Genomic DNA, 24,489 nt, shown 5'->3' with positions numbered 1-24,489 from the left:
CGCGATCGGGACGTTTTTGGCGCAAATCCACCATTTTGAATCTTCCGCCGTTTTCGGCGATGGCTGCAGAGGTTGTTAAGCGCTGTTCCCGTTGTGGCAAGCGCAGATCCGCAGCAGGGCCCTTTAAATCATGCTCTTCAGACGTCAGGGCCGGCACGAGCATGGTGAATGATGTTTCTTCCCGCTCAGTGGAGCTGGCAGCGGACGCCATTTTGGATGTGCCGCATGGCGCGACCCCCGCAGAAGCGGAGGGGTTTGAAACTGGAAGGGAGCCTCGTGTGGAGGCTAACGGGAGCTTCTATCCCCGGACTGGAACCGGGAGGCCAGGGTGAGTCCTTCTCCCCTGAGTTTGTGTTGCTGCTGCATAAAGCATTCATGTTAAACCGAGCGCTCCCGCAGGGGTCTCATTCTGCCCTGCTAACTGTTCCCCCTCCAGTGGACCCCAGCCTCGGATTGCAGTCAGGCACGTTTTCTCCTGACAGCTGGCCGCAAGACGAGCGCAGAAGGGTTTATTCCCCTTCAGAGAGTGGTGCACCCCCCCCCCACCCCCCCGTGGTCGGGATGTGAGGATTCTGAGGGGTCTGGCAGGCCCTCGTCTGAAGAGCCAGAGGAAGGTGCAGGATTGCCACCGGATCCAGGTGATCTTTCCGCGGTGAGGATTTTCCACTGTGACGAGCTGCCAACGCTTATTTCTGATGCCTTGCAGGTCCTCACTATTGAAGATCCTGGGAGTGGCGAAGCCTCCTCTGGTAATCCAAGGATGGCAAGTACTAAGAAGCCTGCTCGAGCCTTTCCTTTGCATGACTCCATCCAAGAGCTTATTTCGCTCAATGGGCTGACCCCGAGGGGCCTTTGAAAGTTGTCAGGGCAATGGGGCAATTATACCCTCTGAGGAGCATTTGGCGTGCCTAGCAGTGCCTAAAGTGGATGCCCTAGTCACTGCTGTGACAAACAGGACTACCCTCCCAGTTGAAGGAGGAGTCGCCCTGAAGGACATGTAGGACAGACGCCTGGAATCAGCTCTGAAACGGTCCTTTGAAATTTCAGGCCTATCCTTACGGGTGTCTGCATGCAGCTGCTATGCTGCCCGAGCCTGCCTCGCTTGGTTGCAACAGGCAGTGGAACAGCCCGGGGATGGAGCGGAGCCCGAGGAACTCCTTTCGTTCGGACAAGTGTTCCGCAGCGACCGGCTCAAAGCCTGGAGTTCAAGGGCGACCCTCTTATGATGGTGCGCCGGCCCTCTCCTCGATTCCTGCAATAGGGGGACGGCTTTCCCTCTTTCTCGAGGAGTGGGTCAAGATTTCCTCAGATCAGTGGGTTTTGGACCTGATCAGAGATGGCTACAGAATAGAATTCAATGCCCCTGTGAGAGACGCATTTATGGAGTCCCGATGCGGTTCTGCCGTCAAACGGGCGGCGGTAGAGGAGTCCTTTCAAGGCTTGATTCACCTAGGGACAGTGTCCCCGGTGCCTCCCGCCGAACACTGCTCCGGCCGTTACTCCATTTACTTTGCAGTGCCGCGAAAAGGAGGGTCTTTTCGGCCCTAAAGATGTCAACAAGTTAAGAGTGCGGCATTTTCACATGGAAACCCTGCGCTCTGTCATTGCGGTGGTTCAGCCAGGAGAGTTTCTCATGTCTCTGGACCTGAAAGAAGCTTACTTGCACATTCCTATTTGGCCCCCGCACCAATGGTTTCTTCGGTTTGCGGTGATGGGAAAACATTTCCAGTTTCAGGCCTTGCCTTTTGGCCTCGCCACAGATCCCCGAACCTTTTCCAAGGTAATGGTGGTAGTAGCTTCTTTTCTCAGGCGAGAGGGTATTCGGGTTCACCCGTACCTAGATGACTGGCTCATCAGAGTAGACTCGACAGAGGAGAGGTAACAGCCAGAGTGGTCTCAGTACTTCAATCTTTGGGCTGGGTTGTCAATATGGCCAAAAATCACCTGACCCCCTCTTATTCTCTAGAATATTTGGGGGTCCGGTTCGACACAGCTTTGGGGTTTGTTTTTCTTCCCGAGCAAAGGCAGTGCAAGCTTCAGAACCAGGTCCATCTGCTCCTGAGGATGCCTCGCCCCCGTGCTTGGGACATTGTCCAGCTGTTAGGGTCGATGTCAGCCACCTTGGAAGTGGTGCCCTGGGCGAGAGCGCACCTGAGACCTCTGCAGTGCTCCCTGCTTCAACGATGGTCTCCAATTTCTCAAGATTATCAGTGCAGACTTACGTGGCTCCCTGTGGCCCGGCTCAGTATGGAGTGGTGGCTCTCAGACAGCATGCTGCGACGAGGAATGCTGCTAGTGCTCCATGATTGGTGCCTAGTGGTAACAGATGCCAGCCTGAAGGGCTGGGGTGCATGTTGCCGGGGAAGGCATGCCCAGGGTCTCTGGACACCCAAGGAGTCGGAGTGGTCCATCAATTGCTTGGAGTTGAAAGCGATTTTCCAGGCTCTTCTGGCTTTTCACTCGACCCTGGAAGGATTGGCTCAGAGTTCTGTTGGACAACACGACAGCAGTGGCCTACATAAATGACCAGGCGGCACTCAGTGCAGAGCACTGGCTGCGCAGGCCACGCAAATTTGCCACTGTGCCGAGCTACATCTGCAGTTTCTGTCAGCAGCTCACATTGCAGGTCAGAGCAACGTGCAAGCCGATTAAGCAGGCATCAAATCTACCCAGCGGAGTGGGAACTGGCAGACGAAGTGTTTGTTCAGATCTGTGCCAAGTGGGGGATGCCCGTAGCGGATCTTATGGCCTCAAGCGCAAATGCCAAAGTCCCGTGCTTTTACAGCAGACGGAGAGATCCTTGCTCGGCGGGGTTGGACGCCTTGGCTCAACCCTGGCCTCAGGGCCTCCTGTATGTGTTCCCTCCTTGGCCCTTGATAGGGCGAGTACTCCTGCGGATTCTGCTACATCAAGGAGAGGTGGTTCTCATTGCCCAGGAGGCCGTGGTATGCGGACCTCCGGCGGATGCTGGTAGAGGCTCCCCTTTCTTTGCCTCTGGTACCGAATCTGTTGTCACAGGGACTGGTGACCATGGAGGACGCCTGCCGCTTTGGTCTTGCGGCATGGCTATTGAGAGGGCGCAATTGAGAGACAAGGTTTATTCCAGTAAAGTAATTTCCACTCTTCTACAGGCCCGCAAGCGTTCCACTTCTGTGGCTTATGCCAGGATTTGGCGCCAATTTGAGGCTTGGTGTGCTGCTAAAGCGATTACACCTATGCGGGCTTCTGTTTCGCCGATACTTGACTTTTTGCAGGATGGTTTACAAAAAGGCCTTGCCTATAATTCCCTGCGTGTTCAAGTGGCAGCCTTAGCATGTTTTCGAGGGAAGGTCGCTGGCCTCTCCCTGGCTGCTTAGCCAGATGTGGTACGGTTTCTTAGATGTGCTTCGGCTCCGTCCTCCCATGCGGACTCCGTGTCCGGCCTGGAACCTGGGGTTAGTTTTAAAGGCCCTTCACTGTTCGCCCTTCGAGCCGCTAAGGCGAGCTTCAGAGAAGGATGTGACCCTAAAGACGGGTCTTTTTGGTGGCCATTACTTCGGCGAGACGGGTGTATGAGCTCCAGGCGCTGTCCTGTCGAGACCCTTTTCTGCAATTCTCAGAGTCCGGAGTTATGGTACGTACGGTGCCTTCCTGCCTGCCTAAGGTGGTTTCAGCGTTTCACCTAAACCAGCCTATGTTCCTGCCTTCCTTTTCCAGAGAGGAGTTTCCAGAAGCATTTGGGCAATTGCACCTCCTAGATGTGCGAAGGGCTCTGTTGCAGTATCTGTGCATGTCCAATGCTTTTAGGACCTCTGATCTTTTTGTCCTGTTATCAGGTCCGCGCAGAGGGTCTCCAGCGTCTAAAGCCACTATAGACCATTGGCTCAAGGAAGCTATTTTTTCAGCCTATCTGCTGTCTGGCCGGCCTCCGCCTGAAGCCTTCAAGGCACATTCCACAAGAGCGATTTCCTCTTCTTGGGCTGAAACTGGAGCACTATCTCTTCGAGAGATGCAGTGCAGCGACATGGGCTTCTAAGCTTTCCTTTGCCCGACATTACAGGCTGGATGTGGCTTCCAGGAGAGACGCGCATTTTGGCGCGTGGTGTGGCTTGTTCCCACCCTATCTAGGGATTGCTTTGATACATCCCATTCATAATGGATTCATCTGCTATGACTAAAGGAAAGAAAATTACCAAGGTAAGAACATAATTTTCCCATCAAGTGTTTTTCAGTACGATTTAGCACAGTATAGCCCCGAATTTGTATTCAAATTTGAATTGGCGTTCAGCCAAGTTCAAATGTATTTGGGGCTCTGTTTGAGACTGAATGCAAATGTTTGGTAAAGCCCTAATATAAACCCTGAAGTTCAGTTCTGTTGTTATAAACTCCATATTCCCCCAGCAATGGAGCTTCCCCCTTACAAATTGCCACACAAACTAATCAAACTATGATTATCACTTCAGGAACAGCAAATGCTTCTTCCACTGCTAGACACTGTTTAAAGCGGATTGGGGGGAGGGGGGGGTTGTTTTGTGTGTTTACCGGATGTAGACCACTAGTCCTGAGCATTCTTAATTTTCAAGCAGGCCAGGCATGGTCTTGAGAGATGCTCAAAACCTATGTAGGAAACTTACTAAAACCATAATGGCCCTAACCCACCTATGAAAAGACAGTGCTGTGTATACTAGACTGGGCCCTAGAGAACCAGTATTCCTGCTACTGGGAAACTGGAACAAGCTGGACTGTTAGATTCCTAGACACTACATGCTAACAGACTCCTTCACCTCTGTTACAGATGCAGAACGTGACTTTCACCCGATACAAAATAGGGGCTACAAAAACATGCAAACTGAAATGGAGACAAACTGCAGCCAGATATGCCAGACTCTGTATGTTGCGCAACACCACAGAAATAGAAAAATGCATGTCCTGTACAGGGCAAAATAAAGCTGACAGATGTAAAATACTAAACTGGAAATACATTTTTTCCTATCTATTTTTTTTCTTAATCATCTTATTCAGTCTCTAGTTTTTCTTTCTGTTTCCAGGGCCGCCTTTCATCACTTCCTGCCCTATGTCTGTTCAGCACTGATCTTGTGTTATTTTTGTTCCATTTTTCCGCCACCTCAAATCTATGTAGTATTATAGCTCTTCATGTGAAGCAATCTCCTTCTCCCATCTTTTAGGTGCAGCAGCATTTTGTCCTCTTGCCCTCTCTGGATTCTGTTTCAGTTTCTTCCCTGGGCTCTAATCAATTTTCTACCTTCCTTTGCCCCTATCCCTTAGGTCCAGTTTTTCTCCCCTCAGCTGTGAGTTTAAAAACTTGTATCATCTGCTGGCAGAGGTTAAATTGGACCTCCCTCTACCGCATCCCGCTCATGCAGCAAAAGGAAATTGTGACAAGAGGGAAGGATCCTGGGGTTGGCCAGAGAAAGGTCTGATCTAATAACTGCTGGTAACCACCACAAGCTTTTAAATTTGTGGCTGAGAGAGAGAGACTGGACCTTAGGGATGGGGTAGGAGGAAGGTAGGGAAGTGCACTGATTTTGGTTAGTTGGGGTGGCACTTGCCACCCTGTAGTGACACCTATGTTGATGAGGCGAGTGCATTCTGAGACTTGCTACTGTTTTTAAGAGGCATATTGGAGCCTCCCCTGAGCACCACCATCCTTATACCAGTGGTGTCACTAGAAAATATCAGTTTCTTTACCTCATCTGCTATTAGATGGGGACAACCAGACCAAAGGAAAGGAAATTTAACAGGTATTACTGAATTCACTGTCTCGTCCATGCTTGATTTCCGTTCTCTAATTTTTCATTTTGTACTGCAGAATGTTCTTGGTTTGTGTGATTGTCATGTGTCCAGACCCTTAATGATTTGATTAGTTTTCCCTGATGAAGTTCATAATCAAAATATGTTTAAAGTTACTGTAACATTAGTTTTGTACTGGACTGATGAGAATTGTACCAGTGGGTATTTAGGGAAAACAAAAACAACAAAAAAAATACTGTTTTGCTAGGGTCTTTTTTTTTTTTTTCTGCTTTAATATATAGTGTGGTTGTATGGGAGCAAGAGGCATTGACTGCAAATATTCCTTTTTAATATCTGCATAACCTTGTATAACAGAGTTCAAAAGGGCATCTAGTTGCCTCCTTATATTCTGTCTAAATGGTCTTCTCTAGGCTAATCTTAACAGTCTGGAGGGAAGAGTTTAAGGTTGTGTCCCAGCTTACAGAATATTGTGATAATAAGCCTTTAAACTAAAAAAACTTGTGTTGCAGCCAATCTCAGCTTGTCTAAGCAACACTGGTTTGCATTTGGTTAGATGGATGGAAGTCTGAGTTGGGCCTTGATAGTCTAAATCTGTTGTAGATACACAATTTAGGTTTAAGAAAGCTACAGTGGGTGGCTAATCCTGTTTGCAACCCCTGGTTACTGATGTCACTGGTTAAGCAACCTCATTAGATACTAGTTCAAATTTTTACCTTTTAAAAATTTTGACTGAGGTTTACACCAGAATCATGTACTTAAATTTCAGCTTGTTCGAATTAGTCTTCGGCATGGTGGTTTGATTTATTCTACCAGGCATAATTGATCTCTCTAAGCTAATGTACTTATTGGGGAATCTTCCTTTCTCTGGAAGTTTTACAATTGCCACTCCAGACTCCAAGCAGGCTGTCTACCCCTCCTTCGAAGAGGCTTTGTTTCCAGTAAAAAAATAAAATTTGGAGGTGGGTCCATGGTGCTGAAGGTGTTCCTCAGCCTCTGGACCTGCAGTCCCAGTGTCTTTCAGCAGGACAGCAGCTATATTTTTCCTGCAGCAGGAGCTTAGTTCAGTCTCCATCTTTTGGGGTGGGGCTGGAGTGGTTGCTTCCTCACCACCCTCAAGACTGGGTCCCTAAGCCCAGAATGGCAACAGCACATAGTCCTGCTCATCTCCTAGCTGCTGAGGCTAGTTATAAGGACATGGTTAACCTTTCAGAGCTCCAGTCATTGCCTTACTCAGGAGGAGAAGCATTCCCCAGCCATTGAGCTTCTCAGCAGGATGAGTTCTCCTGCCTTATTTATTCTGTTTCAGAGGCCCTAGGTTTTGTTTAGTTTCTTAGGTGGTATATCAATGACAACTAAGCAATGGTACATATTTAAAAAATCATACACAACCAAGGGGGACAAGCAAAAGGAAACAAAGGTGGGTCCTACAATTACAATATGTAAACATATTCCGCAGATGAATCCAGGAACTGGTGGGTTGTGTCCATCTATTCAGCAGGTGGAGATAGAGATTACAAAGCTGAAGGTAGTGATACCAGATGGTCAGCTCCTCCTTCACTTCAGTATATCTCTAGCAGGTGGTAGACAGTGTCTCTGCAGCTCCTGGATGTCTCTCTTGGGCCTGCTCCTGGGCCTTTTGGCCATTTGAGCTTAGGGGGTGTTTGGGCTGTGTGCCAACTTTAGGGGCATACCTGGTGGCTTAGGTCCCTGCCTCAATCCATGGTCTCTTTCCTCCCAGAGTTTGGACTGTAGCCTTCCTCACTTAAAAAAAAACAAACCAAAAAAATACCTCTAGTCCACAACAGACCTGTTATCGTATGTTTAAAAAAAAAAAAAGACACATGCTCTGCAGCTGCAACAGGGCAGCAGGTTGATAAGAGGAGCCTTGGGGGCAGCATCTCTGGAGATGCTGTGTGTGTGAAGCCTGTTGAGCTGGTTTGGTGGCAGTCTTGCCTTGGAGGTCCCACTGTGGGCGGGAAGTCTGGCTGCGCATTTCCGGTGAGTGCATTTTTTTCTGCCATTGGGGGATGTGCGATATTGGCACGGAGGCCACCATAGGAGGCTCGTGTTCTGAGCAAGCATTGGCGGCAGCAGGGGATGTGTTGCTGGGTGCACAGAGGCACAGGCAGGCACCAGTGATTTCTTTCTCTCAAATGGGATTCCCACTCATTTTCTTTTGGCGCCTCCCGTTTTCTGGTTGTTGGCGGCTTCGCCTCTGCTGTGGGGACCCCTTCAGACTTTGTACCGACCTCTCCTGATTCAGGGGAATTGTTTTGTGCCCAGATTTCTTCTTCCTGGTTGAAGTGGCTTTTGCCCCCTCAGCATTTGTCTGTAGCCCACCCCTTTTGAAGGTTTCTTCGGGTACAGTTATGGCTTTGCTACCTTCTGCGGTAGATCCAGTGTTCCAGGAGAGGTGGCTTGGTGCAGTGTTGGAGGTGGGGTCTTTGGATCTCCTCTCTGGTTCCCTCTCAATAGCTTCGGGCTCGGGGGATTCTTACGCCCATCTCGGGTGGATGGGTTCTAGATGGCAAGTTTTTCCAGAAGGAATCTGATGGTCCTTCTGTGGTGTACCTTGTTTTTCGGGATATACGTCAGCCAGCCAGTCTGGGGGCTTCTCTGGGGCCTGGGGGCTTCTGACCTTCCCCTGAGTTCATTCTGATGTCTCATTCTCCACTGATGGACGCTTCCCCGAAGAGGGGATGTTTACTGTCCAGCTCAGCAGTAGGTTCAATTGCTCTCTTGTCTTCCTCTATTTGGAGGGAGTCTTCTCAGGGCAGACCCTTTCTGCACAGAGGCAGCAACAATCACCTGAGCTGGAAAGCCATGTTTGCCTAAGTGGTGCATTGATGGCAGCAGTCTCCAGTAGGCCTCACTGTCTATGGCGAGTTAAGATTTTCTTATAGTTCCTGCGTTGACTAAAGGCTGTTCTTGATGTTGGAAACAGTGAACAGCATCAGAGCAGGGGGCTCCTTGTGTATTGGCCCGCTGAAAGGGCCTATTTTGTATTTTTATTTACAGACTTTTCGGTCCCCTCCAGTTTTTTTTTTTTTTTCTCTGAGGGCAGTTTCTTAAACACCCTGAAAGTTACATAAGTATATAAGTATTTCCATACTGGGAAAGACCAAAGGTCCATAAAACCCAGCATCCTGTTTCTAACAGTGGCCAATCCAGGTCACAAATACCTGGCAAGATCCCAAAAAAGTACAAAACATTTTATACTGCTTGTTCTAGAAATAGTGGATTTTCCTCAAGTCCATTTAATAATGGTCTATGAACTTTTCCTTTAGGAAGCCGTCCAAACCTTTTTTTAAACTCCGCTAAGCTTCCAGTGCTTCTTCAGTTTGGCCTCAGGTAGAGAGCTTCGGAGGTAGATCAGATGTCCCGGCTGGACGCTGAGGTGCCTTCTTTCTTTTGTCTTTGGAGAGAAGGCGATTTGGCAGGGCTGGTCGTTCAGCTGCTTCTTTAGCTTGAGGATGTTCTTGGATAATGTTTCCTCCGTGGCCGAGTTCTTTTCGGATCACTCTCCACCGGGGTAGAGTCATTCATTCTGTTAGCTCCAGATTGGCCACAGCGCCCTTTTGGTATGTGGATCTGGTACAGCTCCTGGTGGCAACTCTATTTCAAATTCCGCTCGACTCTGGGCTCGTCCTTCAGAGTCCGTTACAAAGTGGAGGATCCCTCTTGCTTTGGTCTTACGGCCTGAGTTTTTTGAGAGGTTGACTGAGGAATGGAGTTCTTCGGACACAGTGATTACTTCTCTATTGCGAGCTTTTATGTGGTCCACTTCATCCACATATTCTCGGGTGTAGAGGATTTTTTGAGGCATGCTTATGGCCCACACTTGGTTTCCATTGCGGGCGTCCGTTTCTCAGCAATTGATTTCTTTCTGCAGGACAGGTTGCAGAAGAGTCTGGCCTCTAATTTGCTTCGGGTGCAGGTGGTGGTCGCCTGCTTCTGGGAGAGTGTCTGGCTCTTCTCTGGCTTCGCACCCAGATGTGGTGCATTTCTTGCAGAGTGCTTTGCTTCTTGTCTGCTACGACCTTGTTTACCCTGAAACCTCGTTCTTGTTCTCGGAGCCTAGCTTAGGGCTCCTTGTTTACCGAGCATTGCATTGGACTCATTTTGATCCTTTGCAGAAGGCTTCGCTTAAGAGCTTACTCGCAAGCGGTGTTCTTGGTTGCCAATTCTTCGGCACGCAAAGTTGTCTAAAATTTTAGCGCTGTCGAGCTCCTTTTGTGCAATTTGCTAACTCTGGAGTGACCTTGCATTTGGTTCCTCCTGTTCTCTACTGGCTGTGGTTTGACCTTTCTTCATCAATCTCTTTCTTTCTTCCTTTTGGGAGGGGGATATTCATGTGGACTACTTGGAGCTTTGGCTTCTGGATGTTCGGAATGTTATCCTCACGGCATTTGCAGGTGTTGCATGCTTTTTTCAGTGTTCTGAACTTTTGTCCTTCTCGCTGGTTCTTGCCGTGGGACAGCGGCCTCTGATCCAGCTATTTCTCGTTGGAGTGCAGATACTTTGTTTCCATGGATTTTTTGGAAGGTTGTGTCCCGACGGTGGTGTTGCAGGCTCGTTCCATGAGGTTGCTATCTACCTCTTGGGCAGAACAGGTGTGCTTTCGCTATTCGGATGCCACCTTTGCAGCGGTTGTTCTGTCTCGGGGAGTGGCGACTTCCCACCCTAATTAGGGATTGCTTTGGTACATTTCACCAGTTTCTGGATTCATCTGCTGCATATGCTAAGGAAAGTAAAATTATGCCTTACCTGCTGATAATTTTCTTTCCTTTAGTAGCAACAAATCCAGGATCCCGCCCTCTGTCAGCTGTGTTTGTTTTGCCTGCCTGTTCTTGTCCTGGTCTGTTTAAAAAAAAAAAATAAAAAAAACAACAACCCAGAAACCACTGAAGAGGTTAAGTTGGACTGATGAGTTTCTGTTGTGTTTGGTTGGGGAGGAAGGCTTCCTGGTTTCTTGGCTGATTCTGCTTGGTGATGACGACCTATACTGAAGTGAAAGAGGAGCTGACTGTCTGGTATGTCTGCCTTTAGCTTTGTAATCTCTATTTCCACCTGCTGATAGATGAACACAACCCACCAGTTCCTAGATTCATCTGCTGCTACTAAAGGAAAGAATTAATCAGCAGGTATGGCATAATTTTACCTTTCTTAGAGTCTGCGCCACTGTTCATAACAAATGGTTTTCCTTAGTGTCCTTCTGGACCAGCCCAGCTGAACTGATGGGTTGTGCATGCCTTCCAGCAGGTGGAGACTGAAAAATGTTTGTTGAGAGAGCCAACAGGAGCCCAGCTGAGCCCCCTCAAGACTCGGTATTCTTGGTCTCCAGCAGATGGAAGATGTGCCCTTCAGTCTCCTTTTCTTTGATTTACTCTGTATATAAAATCTTTACCTCTTTCATTTTATTGATTTTGTTCATTTTTGTCTTCTCTGCACACCAGTGATGGTGTTTGCTGTCTGAGGCTGAGACCATGAGGGTTTTCCTCTGCCTCTAGAGTGCACCCTCAGGTGGCCGGGTCCCTCCTCTCACCCTGAGCCTTCCTTGGGTGCTTGCTCTGGCAAACTTACTATTTGAAGGCAGGTCTACACCCCTTCAAGGGAAGGGTCCTGTAGCACCGCGGGGAACATCCATGTTGCCTTGATGATAGTGGTTAAAGGGAGAGTTTTGAATTTGCAGCACTGCAGCAGTTTAAAAAAAAAAAAAAAAAAAAAACCAGTGTGATGTCACTTGCCTTTCTCTCCCTGTAAAGAGGCTGTTTCCCCTAGAGTTTTGAGCACTGGGTGCTTGGGGATGTTGCACAAGCTTCAGCAGTGTTCTGTCAACACCGAGGAGTTTCAGCGGACGGCATTTGTAGAATTTGTACCGCGTTGGAATTGGAACTTCAGTTGAGTTTGTTGGCACTGGGTGCGAGCAGCCCTAGTGCTTCCTCCGATTTGACGGGTTCTGTTTTGGCAGGAACTCCACTAACTTGGACGTGCCATCTGCATCTGGTCTGGCACGCAGTGCTAAGCAGGCCCAGCTGACGGCTGAATTGGCAGAGGTACAAGGAGTGCTCCCTGAGTGTAGTTTCCCTCCAGACTTTTGTTTTGGCTGTGTAGAAGGCTTATTTACTGCTCAGTGCCTCTCCTCAGCCCTCTCTAACTGGGACCATTACTTAGCGCTAAAAGACCTCTGGTCTCTTGGGAAGATCAGGAGGTAGCAGCAGCTCTTGATTCTGAGTCCCTGGGGGAAGGAGATACTTTTAGTCTACACAGCGGACTATGAGGGAGAGGAAGACTCCTTGCTACCGGGGGAGGATCCGTCCGTGGATCAAGTCTTCCACAAAGAGGACTTTAAATAATTAATTGCTCTGGTGGCTACTGTTTTAAATTTTGAGGAGGAGCAGGAACCTGTGGTTCGCTGCAAAGTGGATCCTCCAATTAAAGGGGTCCGTAAGTTGGGTAGATATTTCCCTATGCATTAGGATATAAGGGGACATAGTTCAGATGCAGTAGGATGTCCCTGTCGTTCCCTTTAAGCTGGCTCACTCCATGGTTTCTCTATCTGGTTCCAGAACAGGACAGGGATTGGCTCAAGTCTCCGGTGGTTGATGCAGTATTGTCGGCAGTGACCAAGAAGAAAACTGTTCCGGTGGATGGGAGCACTGCCTTAAAGAATCTGCAGGACCGTTGTCTGGAGACGTTCTTGAAGCATGCCTTTGTTTCTGCCTTGGCGGTTCAGACAGCTATCTCTAGAGCACTGGTGGCCTGGGCCTGTTTCTGGTGGTCAAAACAGGTGTTTAGGATAGAGAGGTGGATGATCTTTACCCTCATTGATCAAAAGTTCGCCAAGATTAAGATGGGCTCAGCTTTTCTGTCCAGTGCCCTTTATTCTCTGCTTAGGGCATCGCCTAAATCCATGGCGTTAGGAGTGTTGGCTTGCAGGACTCTTTGGCTTTGAGGTTGGTTGGCAGATTCGGCTTCAGTCAAAGCTGAGGCTTCCCTTTCAGGGGTCTCTCGTGTTTGGAGATGATTTAGATAAGCTGGTCAAGAGTTTAGATACCACTGTGCCTCGACTTCCGGAGGACCGTCGGAGGGCGGTTGTCCAGGGGTATTCTGTAAGAGGTCAAGGGCGTGATACTAGGCATTTCCGGCAGGGCAGAGGTACCCCTTTTCAAAGGTCCTGGTATTTTTAGCATACAGCAGGAAGGCACCTCGCCTAAGGCAAGCTCCCCGCACGCACCTACCATGTCTGCCAGTAGGCACTGCACAGCTCTTGCAGGATCCAGCAGCTGAGTACAGCTGCTGGCTTTGTCCCCAGTATGATGGGCTATTTCTAACTTCAGAAACACCTTTAGGGGGGAGGGAGGGGGCTGGCAGGTCTGACACTACCTCTCCTTCAGCTGAGGCATTGGAACTTGCAGGCACTTTAACTCGAGCTGCTTTTTTCTACTACTTGTTTTTGGTAGCAGTAGGGATCTCCATCCCCCTCAGGAATTGGGAGTGGGTGGTGGGTTCTTCTCTCAACCCCCTTTAGACCCAACTGTAGGGAGGGGTGTCCCTACACAGTTTTTGGTTCCAGAGCTTGGCCCAGGTGGACAGTGAGTCTCTCCTTCCTCCCTCTTTAGCAGTGGCCAGCAAGGGCCCTGCTTTAGGAGCTAAGTGGTGCAAAGCTGAGAGGCCAGTGACCTTTGGGGAGGTGGGGAGGACTTGGTGGTTGCTCCATTCCTTAGCGAAGCATTACAGATCAGATATGTTGGCTGGAGTCCACTTGGACTTGAGCAGAGCCATCATTTGTGGGGGGGGGGGGGGGGGGGAAGAGGCTCTATATTTTCCCCTGCCCAATAGATCTGCTTGGGTATATCCCATTTGTGCAGAACAGTGGAGTTGATGCTAAGAAGAAATTGTCTTAACAGATAATTTTGTTTTTCTTTAGATACTGTTCTGAAATCACACCCTTGGACGACCTTGGCTCAGGGTTCTGTGATTGAGCTGTGCTTCCTTCAGTCCTTCAAAAAAACAAAATTCTGATTGGCTGTTATACAGAGTTCCCATGTTGTGGTGGTTTGCTAGCTTGGCTACCATTGCAGCTACAGTGGTTGGGGCATGGATCCCTTACAAAAGGGACTACCTGCTGCTTGGACAGATACATACTGCGTTGTCAGCACCGTAGCTTATACTGGTGATGTAGAGGAGTAAACTAATGGTTAGCGCAGCGGGCCTTGATCTTGGCAACCTGGGCTCAATTCCCACTGCAGCTCCTTGTGACATTGGGCAAGTCACTTAACCCTCCATTGCCCCAGGTATAAAAAAAAACAGATTGTGAGCCCTCTAGGGACAGAAAGTACCTGCATATAATGTGTACAGCACTGCATACATCTAGTAGTGCTATAGAAATGATTAGTAGTAGTAAGTGATGTTACTGGTAGAATTCATTTTTCTCTGTGGCAGGAAGGGATAACCCCCCTCCCACCCCCATTTGTGCAGAACGGTGTTGCTGTCTAAAGAACATTATCTGGTAAGATGACATTTCTCCTAAAGCAACATTTTAAATAATGTGTAACATTTTTAAAGTTATAAGGGCATTACAGGAAGGCAGGAATTACAACAAAACAGATTAGTAACTTCAATGGAGGCACTTTTTGTGTCCCTAGTGGGCTCGCAATCTGTTCTTGTACCTGGGCAATGGAGGGTTTAGTAACTTGTCCAGGGTCACAAGGAACTGCAATGGGAATTGAACTGGGTCCCCCAGCTCACTGCACTAACCATTTGGCTACTCCTTTACTTCTATTATAATGGTGATAGTTCACTTGTACTGCCAGGTCATTTGAGTTTGTCCTTGGACATTTAGCTGATCTGAGTAGTGTCTGTGGATGCCTCTGCAGTGGCCACCTCTTGGTTCATCCTACACTTGTCTAGACTGTGTGGTGAACTGGGCAAAGAGTTGCCTATCTCCCTGTCTGGTATTAAAATGCTCCCTGAGCTGTAAAGAAGCAGATTCAGGTAGTCCTTCTCACAGAACAGCTTGTGGACAAGTTTGAAGGCTCAGAAGTTGTCTGTGCAGCTTGGTGTCTGGCCTAGGGCTATCTCCTGCATCTATGGCAGCAACCCCTGGTAGTGGTGGTGCCTCTTGTCTCATTGGGCTCTGGTCTCCCAGGATTTCGACTGCATCTTGCCGCTTCTCATGCACAGCACATCTAGACTGGGATAGTCTAGGCACCTCCTTCAGTGAGTTCTGCTGTATCCACCTGACTGGCATCAGTGGTCACAGTTACCCAGTCTCTTAAGTTAGCTTACTGCCTAGGCAGGGTGATACAGGGGTGTGGACCACAAGGCTTCATAGAGACTAATGGTATGGAAACCTAGTCAGTGAGGTGGGCACTGGAGTTGTCTCCCAATGATACAGGGGAGAGCAGCCCAAGTGATGGGACAATGCAATAGCAGTGGCTGACTTCAACAAGCCGGGGAGGCACCAGGAGTCAGGCAAGCACTTTGGAGGTGGCAGCCCTTCACTGGGCAGAAGTGTACCTTTATATTTTCAGCAGTACACATAGCCAGCAAGGACTGCCAGCCTCTGATCTCATAGCCTTGAGCAGCAGTGCTTAGGCACAGTGCTTCATTTGCAGAATTGGAACCAGCCTTGATGGGTGTACCCAGGTCCAGCAGTGACCCAGAGAGGAACCTCCTTTGCATCTTTCCATTGTGGCCTCTGGCCGGGTTTTGCCCAGAATAGCACAGCATCCTTTCTGATTCTTCTGGTAGTTCCAGATTGGCCTTGAAAACCTTGGTACATGGATCTTGTGTGCACAATCCTCTTCTTGTGCATCACTTTGCATTTTCCACATTAAACTTCATCTACCATTTGGATGCCCAGTCTTCCAGTTTTTCTAAGATCTTCCTGCAATTTTTCACAATCTGCATGTGTTGACGACGACTAATAGTCCTGTCATCTGTAAACTTAATCTCACTTGCTGTTCCATTTTCCAGATAATGTATAAATGTTAATAGCGCTGATCCCAGTGGAACTCAAATGTAGCTCAATCTGGTTCTTAACCAGATTGAGCTGTATGTATTCTGGAGGAACTGAGGAAGAAGCTGGAGTTTGTGGCTTGGTTTTGAGGGATGGGTATTTGGGCTGAGTTGGGGTCTAGGAGATAGCATAAGAAGCCTGGTGGGCTATAAGAAAATAGGCCCCATGTTGGACAGAGTAAATGGGGGAGGAGGATATAGAAAATTGGAAGACCTTGTTTGGATACAAAATGGATTTCTTTTTTAGTTCCAATATTTTTATTGTGTTTTATAAATAATAACAAATGGCTAAACTAAAGCAATTAGCCAGCTTAACAGGTCAAAATGGATTTCTGATTGCTGTTGGTTACTGCTTACTACTACTACTACTACTATTTAGCATTTCTATAGCGCTACAAGGCATACGCAGCAGCGCTGCACAAACATAGAAGAAAGACAGTCCCTGCTCAAAGAGCTTACAATCTAATAGACAAAAAATAAATTAATCAAATCAATTAGTGTGAACGGGAAGGAAGAGAGGAGGGTAGGTGGAGGCGAGTGGTACAAGTGGTTAGGAGTCAAAAGCAATGTTAAAGAGGTGGGCTTTCAGTCTAGATTTAAAGGTGGCCAAGGATGGGGCAAGACGTAGGGGCTCAGGAAGTTTATTCCAGGCGTAGGGTGCAGCGAGACAGAAGGCGTGAAGTCTGGAGTTGGCAATAGTGGAGAAGGGAACAGATAAGAAGGATTTATCCAGGGAGCGGAGTGCACGGGAAGGGGTTTAGGGAAGGACGAGTGTGGAGAGATACTGGGGAGCAGCAGAGTGAGTACATTTACAGGTTAGTAGAAGAAGTTTGAACAGGATGCGAAAACGGATAGGGAGCCAGTGAAGGGTCTTGAGGAGAGGGGGGTAGTATGAGTAAAGCGACCCTGGCAGAAGACGAGACGGGCAGCAGAGTTTTGAACCGACTGGAGAGGGGAGAGGTGACTAAGTGGGAGGCCAGCAAGAAGCAGATTGCAGTAGTCTAAACGAGAGGTGACAAGGGTGTGGATGAGGGTTTTGGTAGAGTGCTCGGAAAGAAAGGAGTGGAGTTTACGGATGTTGTAAATAAAGAAACGACAGGTCTTGGCAATCTGCTGGATATGAGCAGAGAAGGAGAGAGAAGTCAAAGATGACCCCAAGGTTTCGAGCTGAGGAGACAGGGAGAATGAGAGAGCCATCAACAAATAAAAAACGGGGGGAGCGGGGGAGGTGGCTTTGGGGGGGGGGGGGGGGAAATGAGAAGCTCGGTTTTGGTCATATTTAATTTCAGGTGGCGTTGAGACATCCAGACAGCAATGTCAGACAAGCATGCTGAAACTTTGGTTTGGATGCAAGGTGAGATATCAGGGGTAGAAAGGTAGATTTGGGAGTCATCAGCATAGAGATGGTAGGAAAAGCCATGGGATGAGATTAATGAACCAAGGGAAGAAGTGTAGGTAGAAAAGAGGAGGGGACCAAGAACAGAACCCTGAGGTACGCCGACAGGCAGAGGGATAGAAGTAGAAGAGGATCCACCAGAGTGAACACTAAAGGTGCGGAGGGAGAGGTAGGAAGAGAACCAGGAAAGGACAGAGCCCTGGAATCAAAGTGAGGACAGGGTATCGAGAAGTATGCTGTGATCGACAGTGTCAAAAGCAGTGGAAAGATCAAGAAGAATGAGGATGGAATATTGACCTCTGGATTTAGCCAGTAATAGGTCATTGGAGACTTTAGTAAGCGCAGTTTCGGTTGAGTGGACAGGGCGAAAACCAGATTGTAGTGGGTCAAGAATAGCATGTGTTAATATATGGCCTGGCTTTAAGGCTACCACTGGAATAGTGATGGCCAAAGCTATGCAGCCTACAACAACTGAAAAAGTACTGACTAGGCCAAACAACAAGTAAATGATTTAATATTTGAGAATCTGCAAAAAGCAGGTCTGAACAATGAGTCCTGACACAAACTGGTACAACTTTTAATTTAAATCAGCATCTGTAATGAAAGAATGATGGATCAGATGAATAAAATGGAGCTTAGTAGTTTTGTATAAAATGATACAGAGGTCATACAGAGTTCATAAGATGGTGTGAAAAGTATTGCAATAGGGAGATGTGAAACTGTTATCTCAACGCTTCCCAAAACATGCTGATAAGACCGCGTGGGAAAGTATCATCTCAGAAATTGAGAGCTAGGTATCTCACCATTCACTTCTATGGAGAGGTTTGTGTATAAAAGAGGGGAGATTTTGCTTTAGTTTCGGAGTCCTCCCCAACGCTTCTCTCAGACGGCAGGGCGCTGTGCAGATAAACCCAGAATCTGATGTCTGTATTTTATCAACTTAAAGACTTGTCTTTGGGTAAGGAATAAAATGTACCTATCTATTTAAACCTATCTCTGTCTCTATTTTTATTGATTCTATCTTCTCTTTACCTAACATTTAGCCTAAGGTAGATCACATACAAGTGATACTCAGTTTTGGACAGAAAGCAGTAGTTATGGGAATTAGTTTTCAATTACGGCTCCTAATGCCACCCCCTTATGATTGGGTGACAATGGAGGTTAGAGAAACTATACAGAACCTGATATATGAACTAAGTACCTTTAGTCCCCCGTGTGACGGAGTCAGAAAGAGGTCTAACAGAGGGGGGATAAAAACACATGTGAGGAGAGACAATCAAGGCAGCACGCTCAAGTAATTTGGAGAGAAAAGGAAGGAGGGAGATGGGTCGGTAATTAGAGGGACAAGTAGGGTCAAGTGAAGGCTTCTTAAGGAGAGGTGTGACCACAGCATATTTAAAGGCAGCAGGGACAGTCGCAGTGGAAAGTGAGAGGTTGAGAATGCTTCTGCATTTTGTCAGGTTTTGAACAAAGATTTTGAAATCTTATCTGTTTAAAAACAAAAAAATTACTGAACATATATAATAGTTTCTACCACTTTTGCCCAGCACTGATGTTACTCTCCAGTCTGTAGTTTCCCAGATCACTTGAGATATTGGACTGCTCTTGTGTCCCTCATGAGAACTGATCCTGAGATTATACTGAAAGAATAGATTTAACATGAGCTGCTAATTTAAGTATTAGCTGTTTGTGGACAAGGAGAGAACGGCAAAAAAAAAAAAATACTCATATCTACTAACTAAACCAGCACTATCCTTATAGCTATATACCAGTATAAAACACCCATGCCCTCCATGTATTCTGGAAGTGCTATAAAGTGGTGGCCCTTCCATAAGGATATCACTTAAACCATTTAAACAAAAATAAAAAAGTGGAGACTGATTAAAGCACGTGTGAAGTGTTCAAATACTTGATATCTTAACTTAGTCTGCCTATGTGAATTGCTAAACCTTTTTTTTTTTTTTTTTAATACAGCCTTCAGAAATAGATGTACTGGTAGGAAAGGATCGGGAAGGTTTCTTCACTGGTGGTTTGACTATTGGTGGAAAGAAGTGCTCTGTGATCCGAGATAGCCTGTTTGTTGAAAATGACTTCACAATGGACATCCGAACAAAAAGTCAAGGTGGTGAGCCAACATACAATATTGCTGTAGGCAGAGCTGGAAGAGGTGAGTCTGAAAGATCTTGTGCTTCTGTATCTGCGAATTTAAATTATAGTATTTTTATTAGTAAGTCAGTGATGCACAGAACTTTTGTATTGAAGTACTTAAATTCATCTACACAAGAAAATTGAAGTTTTTTAATGTGACTGTGTATTACTGAAAATGGCAGAAGGTTCACTTCTTCCCAGTGACAAAGGGCTGGTGCCTTCCTGCTTGTTGAAGTCTGCCACTGTTGTTGCATTGTTAATGCCTAATACACAATTTTATTTTATTTCTTTAAAGGTTTAGAAACCCAGTAATCTTTCAGATGTTTTTTGTTTGTTTTTCCCTTGGGCAGGACTGCAGCTGCTCTCTTCCCAGTGAGGGTATGCCAAGCTCCCCGTTTCTGGTGGGAGGCAGGCTCACTCCTCCGTAACAAGCGGGTCCACATCACCTCAGATCAGGGGGTTCTGGAGGGAACTGCATGGGAGTTTGCCTATCCGGTTCAGGAAGCTTTCATGACATCTCCCTGTGGCTCAGCTCTAAAGTGCCAGGCTGTCGCTCTTACTCTTCAGCATTTCTGTGCTATAGGAGAAGTGGAACCTTCCTGGACCTTGGATGCCTACCTCCTTTCACCCATTGCAGATGATAAGATGTGTTCTTCTGTATGTTGAGGCAGCACTTAAGTTTTAGGCCTTGCATTTTGGCCTGGCTACAGTGTCCCACATGTTTTCCAAGGTGATGGGGGTGATGGCTGTGCACCTCTGGCATCAGGGTATTCAGTTTTATCACTGCATGGATGAATGTCTTATTCAGACCAACCCAGCTTCATAGGCCAGTTTGGCTATGTCATGGTCACTTCCCTCCTGGAATCCCTTAGCTGGGTAGTGATCTGTCCTTATCTCAGTCTCTGGAGTATCCTTGGGGTGTGCCTCAACACAGAGTGATGGTTTTACTTCCAGAGGCACTGGCAGAGAGTTCCAGGCTCAGCTGCACCATTTGTGTGATCTTCCAGAGCCCACGGTTTTGAAATACTTGTAGCTCTTGAGGCTGCATGGCTGCTATGCTGGTGGTGGTGCCTTGGTCAAGGGCTCATATACACCCTCTGCAGCAGGCCCTGTTTCGAAGGGCATTGGCCTCAGAGGATTCCATTCTTCTCTGCCGCCCAAGGTAAGGCTCAGTCAAGCCTGGTGGGACAATCTGGATACCCTGCAGTATGTTCTGGTCAGAACAGTTGCAAGTATCTTCTGTTGGGAGCTCTCAGTGGCAGGAGGTTCAGGGCGTCTGGTCCATCAATCGCTTGGAGTCCTGGGCAGGCTGTCACTCTCTGGGGGTGTGCCAACCTTTCCTCAAGGGGAAAGCTGTTGGTGGTGTCACACTACCACAGCAGTGGCATACATGAACCAGCAGGGTTGTGCCAGGAATCAGGTTTCTGTCCACTGACAGGTAGTGACCCTGGAGGCAGCATGTCTATCTGCAGGCCATTTCAGCGGTCCACATTGTGGACAAGGTGCAGGCAGTCACCATTTCCTCCTGAATCCAGGAGGGTGGGAGCTGGGGTAACAGACATTTTAGCTAATTTCTGGATCACTGGGGCCGTCGACAGTTAACTTTTAGTATCCAGTATCCACGCAAAGGTGGAGCGCTGCTTCAGTTGGCACCCCACGCAAAGGTGGAGCGCTGCTTCAGTTGGCAGAGGGAACCAGCCTCCCAGGGCTAAGACACTGTGGTTCAACCATGGCCATTGGAGGAGCGCCTCTACATCTTCCCTCTGTGGCCTCCCGATGTGCAATCCTGTGCTAGAGAGAGCCTATCATCCTCATCTGGTCCTGTTGGTGGCGCCAGACTGGCCTTGCAGGCTGTGGAATGTGGTTTTATCTGGTACCTCCTGTTGGAGGATCCTTTTCCACTGCCCAGAGGTTTGCCTGCTCCAACAAGGACTGCTAGCCATGGAAGATCAGGATTCCTTTTGGCTTAGTTTGGCCATTTAGATGGAGAAGGGTGGGTTCTCCGCCACGTTGGTCTCTATGGTTTACCACTCCAGGAAGATCTCTAGGTTCTTGACTTTTATATCGGGGTTTGGCAAGTTCTTGAATCCTGGTGTTGGGAGCAGTCCCCCATCTCCCTGGAAGGCTCAGATTCTTGATATTTTAGGGTTTCTACAGCTAGACCTGGATTGGGAGCTGGCTCTGAGTGCCCTTGGGGTCCAGGTGGCTGCTCTGGTCAACTTTTATGGAAAGGTGAAGGATATCTTTCTGGCTTTTCATAGAGAGATGGCTCATCTGCACCCTCTGCTATGCTTTTCCTCCCTTCATTGGACCTCAGTCTGGAGCTCTGGGTGCTGTCAGGCTCCATTGTCTTCTCTGTTTCTGCTAAGGACATTACTATTGGGACAATGTTTTGTTAGCTATCATCTCTGCTTATAGAATCTCTGAACTGGAGGCACTGTTTTGCCAGGACCTGTATTTGTCCTTTATGGAGGACTCTGGGTTCCTGTAAATAGTCCCCTTCTTTCTTCTGAAGATGTCTCCTGGCTCATGTTAATCAGGAGAGCTGCTTGCCCTTTTTTGGCAGAAGGTTCTGCTCCTGTAATCAGAAGCTCCATGAGTTAGATATCCAGAGGATGCTGCTCTGGTACCTGAGGGAGATTTAATTTTGTCTGTCCACCCCTTTGTGCTTTCCATGGCCTTCTGAAGGGCTAGGCAGCCTCTAGGTCTCCATTGCAAGGGGTTCAAGGTGGCTATTGTCTTGCTTGCATTGGCTAGAATTGTCTGGTGCCTCAAGGGCTGAAGGCCCGCTGCCACCTGGATGGAGGCCCAGGTCATATCCCCTTAGGACATTTGCAGGACAGAAACTTGGTCATCGCTGGCTTCATTTGCTAAGCACTACAGGTTGGTTGTGTCGGCCAGAGTCCACTTGGACTTTGGCAGAGCAGTCATTCAGGGGGCCTTGTCTGCTTTGTTTGGGTACATCCCATTTGTGCAGTACAATGGAGCTGACGCAAAAAGGATAAATTTTTGTCTTACCAGATAACTTTTAGTCGGTGATAGTTTAGCAGTCCTGCCCTTGGAAGACTTTGGCCCAGGGTTCTAGGTGTGCTCTATGCTTTCAGTGTTTACTTGATTTATCATTGCAGCTGCAGTGATTGGTGGGGCAAGGGTGTGTTACAAAAGGACCTCCTGCTGCATGGGCAGATGCATACTAGATTGTTCCAGGGAGCAACTCAACTCATGCTGGTGATGCAACTGGCAGCATTCAGTTTCCTCTACCTCCACCTGCTGGTAGGAAGGGATAACACTCATTTTTGCAGAACGGTGTCGCTGACTGACTAAAAAAGTTATGCAATAAGAGATTATTTCTCTTCTTTGTTCTAAAATCAGTCAGATTTGGACTGGGGGTTCCAGAGAAGCTCACCCAAGAAATGTGGGAATCTGCTCCAGCTTTTGTAGCATAGAAACTTTATACATATAGTGAAACATAAGTTTGTGCAGAGGTAAACTGATCAAATTGCTGTTTTCCAACTGCCTCTCCCCTGACATACACCCTCTATACACTTAGTGGGGATTGGGAAGAATTCATGCTTTCTGTACTTGTTTTAATCAATCTGGTCTTTATACATCCTTTCTTTTTCTGCATTGTGACCACTACCTCTTTCAAAAACAAGTTTGTTCCTGAATCAATAGCTAGCACATTCTGTGTTCATTTTCAAGTGGCTGAATAGAAACTTGTAATAGAGGTGTGGGGGGAAGAATATTTATTTTTATCTAGACTGCCCAGTGCCCCTGTCTGTACTGTGTGTACCCCAGCTCATATGAATGTTGATGACCACCTGTAAAATTTCTGGACGGTTCCAAGATGGCGCTCTGACTGGTCGCACCCGAGTTAGCTGCTGAGGTGACTCTGTAGTTTTTTTTGCTGATTTCGCCGCTTCTGCAACCTCTTTGATGGGGAAACGGAGGGGGAAAGTTAAGGAGCGTTCCTCGGCTCCTGAAACGTCCTTGGCGCTACGGCAATCGACTCTTCAGTTCCCGAAGCAACTACCGGGACCTCGGGGAACTTCGACCCCCTCTGCTGCTCTCGACGCATCGGCGTCGATCGAAAGCGCCGACGGGGCTTCTCTGAGCCCTGTAGAACGCATTGCCCCGCCTCAACCCGGAAGGGAATCGCCGGCAGCCCAAGCAGGGAAGGAGAACGTAAACGCTCAGCCAAGCCTGCTCGAGGGAAGGTCTGCGACGATAGAAAATGAAATCCAACTGAAAGAAACACTTCTTCAATCAGCCTCTCAGGTACTTCCTTTGGAAATTGTTTCTAAACTTTCGCAAGTTGGTATTCAGACTCAACCCTTTCCTGGAAATTTAGGCGTGATTAAACCTGCAATTGTGACACTTGAGTCACTATGGGACATGGTGCATAATATTCAGGTCTCTATGCAACCTTCAATAAAAGAAAATACTGAACATATTAAAATTATTTCTCAAGCTGCGCTACTCCAAGCACAGGCATCAGCACAACAGGCCTTGAAACTGGAAAATTTACATATTAAATTACAAGAGAGGGGAACTTTGGAGTCAGCTTTGATTAAGGATAACATTTTTCTTCATAAACGGACAGAATACCTGGAGAATCAGATTCGGAGACTTAATCTTAGGTTTCTCAACTTCCCTAAGTCGCCTTTAATTTCACCGATTGATATGGTTAAGAAATATATCGTGGACATTCTAGGAATGGACAAGGATTCATTGCCCCCCATAACACGGGCCTATTATATCTGGAACCCACAAGGGGGTGATGGACATCTCCCAGGGAAAGGGGATGGAATGAATTTAACTTCATTCCTAGAGAGCTCACTGGAGATTGTTACACAGAGGTCTACTTTGCTTGTTACTTTTGCTTTGGAGCCAGATCGTAATGCAATATTAAGACTTTCCCTAAGACACTTAGAAAATCTGTTTATGGGATCAAAGGTCCGTGTTTTTCCTGACCTCTCAAGACCCACTCAAGTTAGACGCAGGGCCTTTTTGGAAATGCGTCCGAGAGTGTTGGCCATGGGAATAAATTTCACTTTACGATTTCCTTGTATTTGTAATTTAATGCTTGAGGGTAAACAATTTCAATTTGTTGACCCTAAACAGTTAAAAGAATTTCTTGATGCTAGAGTAGATATGAATGTTATATGCCC

General features: G+C 47.5%; 1 protein-coding gene across 2 annotated transcripts in view; it reads left to right on the top strand.

Annotated features, from left to right (window-relative positions):
* PFN2 (profilin 2) overlaps nucleotides 1-24,489 on the top strand; it is an 89,437-nt gene that overhangs the window by 11,111 nt on the left and 53,837 nt on the right. For both annotated transcript variants that reach the window (XM_030216994.1, XM_030216995.1), the window contains exon 2: nucleotides 19,145-19,337. In XM_030216994.1, the coding sequence (XP_030072854.1) occupies nucleotides 19,145-19,337 (193 nt within the window). The remainder of the gene's footprint in view (nucleotides 1-19,144; nucleotides 19,338-24,489) is intronic.

The sequence above is a fragment of the Microcaecilia unicolor genome, chromosome 10, assembly GCF_901765095.1.
Source record: "Microcaecilia unicolor chromosome 10, aMicUni1.1, whole genome shotgun sequence".
In the NCBI taxonomy this organism is placed as follows: Eukaryota; Metazoa; Chordata; class Amphibia; order Gymnophiona; family Siphonopidae; genus Microcaecilia; species Microcaecilia unicolor.
This window is presented reverse-complemented; position numbering and strand designations above follow the sequence as displayed.